Source organism: Echinops telfairi, unplaced genomic scaffold (genome assembly GCF_000313985.2).
Source record: "Echinops telfairi isolate 266 unplaced genomic scaffold, ASM31398v2 ScPeMD7_7416;HRSCAF=8454, whole genome shotgun sequence".
Lineage (NCBI taxonomy): Eukaryota > Metazoa > Chordata > Mammalia > Afrosoricida > Tenrecidae > Echinops > Echinops telfairi.
This window is the reverse complement of record NW_022111316.1, coordinates 3,377,156-3,379,295: the sequence shown is the minus strand read 5'-3', so window position 1 is coordinate 3,379,295 and position 2,140 is coordinate 3,377,156. Positions and strand designations below refer to the sequence as shown.

At 45.6% G+C, this 2,140-nt stretch overlaps 1 protein-coding gene across 1 annotated transcript in view; it reads right to left on the bottom strand.

The window, feature by feature from the left end:
* Window positions 1–2,140, bottom strand: part of LOC101657783 (glycine N-acyltransferase-like) — a 19,504-nt gene that overhangs the window by 2,379 nt on the left and 14,985 nt on the right. The window contains exon 4 of the mRNA XM_045297053.1: window positions 749–939. Coding sequence (XP_045152988.1) covers window positions 749–939 — 191 coding nt within the window. The remainder of the gene's footprint in view (window positions 1–748; window positions 940–2,140) is intronic.

Here is a 2,140-nt window from a genome sequence, read left to right as displayed (position 1 = left end):
TCCCTGTGCTCCCAGGGGGTTTGCCTGTTCCCAACAGCATCAATCAAACCTCTTGTCTCCAGTGAGGTGGGGTCGGGGAGGGAGGGGAGGATGCTTCTACCTTGGTTTTATTCCTCTCCTTATAACAGCATCTCATCATTCTTGTCTAATGCACAGCTGTTACCTTTTCTCTGAATCTGGACACTTCCCCAGCCTGGACTGTCTTTCAATAAATCTCTTCATTTTACTTTCACCAAGTGTGACCTTTCATTCATGGACACCTTACAGAGCTGCCATTCTCTCCATCACCCGGGGGCTGGTCAGCATGAGTCGGAATCCACTTGGTGGCAACATTTGCGCTCACCTCTCTGTCTCCAGAGAGAGCGAGTGGGCAGAAGAAAGTAAATGGAAGCAAAGGCTGGGTGTGTGGGCAAGCATGCGCTAACAGAGAAGCAGAAAGAGGGTCTGAGCTTGAAGGAGAACACAGCTTGTAGAGGTAGATACAAAAAACCAAACTCACTGCCAAAGAGCTCATTCCTATTCCTAGTGACTATAGGACTGACTAGAATGTCCTCTGTGTGTTGTCAACACTGTCCCTGTTTTGGGGAGTAGAAAGCCTCATCTTTCTCCCGCAGAGGGGTTAATGGTTTCGAATGTCATCAGGGCTCTGTAGAGGGCGACAAAGACCTGAAGCAGATGGCAGGGAAAGATGTAGAAGGACTGCTTTAGTCAGGAGAGGTATTTGTAGAGAGGCTTTGATCACACTCACATGGCCTTGGGTCTGCCACTCGTGGATGACACGTTCTTTGCATCCACCAAGGAAGGAACCAGTCTCTTTGCTGTCTCAGGCATCACAAAGAGGAAGCATTGTGTTTGCTTGACGTTGAAGGCTTTCGTGGCTGCAAGACTCTGGATCACCTCATTCAGGCTGGACTGTGAACCTAGACGGGAGGACATGGGGAGATGTCAGCTTCCCACATTCCAGCAAGAAGCTCTCAGAGGAGTAGGAAGTGTCTGGGGTGTAGCTTCAGAAAACCTTGCTTCTTGGGTTGATGCTGCTGCTGTGTGGCCTCTATATCTCACATTAAGTATTATGCGGTTTCCCCTGTTGTACATAACTGACAACAGTCATGTCATTCATGGGAATACTAAGACCTCGGCCAAGTTTTTCAGTCTACGTTACCACGCAGTTTTGGTAATTGAAAGAGGAGAGCTATGAAAATCATAGTCAACATCCATGAGCAGTGACTGTGTTTTTAGAAAGGCGAACAGTACCAGACACAGCCTATAATTTGCCCAGAGCTCAAGGTACTCATTTCCTAGGATGGTCGGAGGCACTGAGGCTCACTCTGGTTAGGTGACTTGCTTCCACCAGGGGGACAATCATAATGTTGATTCTGCAAGAGGCTTTAAAGGGTTTGCACATTGCAGCCCGCCTTCTCTTTTCTGCTCCTGGTTATCCTGGAACTAAAAGCAGAGGACAAGGTCAACACTAGGACTTCTGAGAGTCTACATACACTGCATCTGGCACTGTCACTCTGTCACTTCAGCCAAGAGTTGGCACTAACTGACTAGACCATCATTCAGCTGTGAAAATGAGGTCACACTGAAACAACCACAACCCACTGCATGAGGAAACCGAGGAATCCCAGCAGAAGACCAACTGGTCTTTCAAAGGTCAGCCGAATTGCTGCTCCAGAGAATTAAGAGCTTATCACTTTTTTAAAAAAAATCATTTTATTAGGGGCTTATACAGCTCTTATCACAAGAGCTTATCACTTTTTATTGGTTTGCCTTTTAGGGTGTTTTTTCTACATATCCAACATTAATGCTACAACCAGATATGGAGATAAGCATTTCTTCTTCAAGATATCATTTCACCAAAGTCTTCTGAAAATGAAATAATGGTTTCACTTCACTAGTACAGACTGTCTACCGTGTGGTAGGTCATGCTCCTGTAAAATCTGGTTACGTCGATTGACCTGCTAACAGCAAGTGAGAAGATTAGATAAGACAAGAAGAGAGCAGTAAGTTTATGTTAGTGCAGGAGGAACATTGGGGAAAGGAAGGGAAGAATGGTCACCGAACGCGAAGCATGCAATGAGTGTTGGAAGAAAGACCTAAAATTCTTTTTTTTTTAAATCAGTCTTTGAAAACCTCT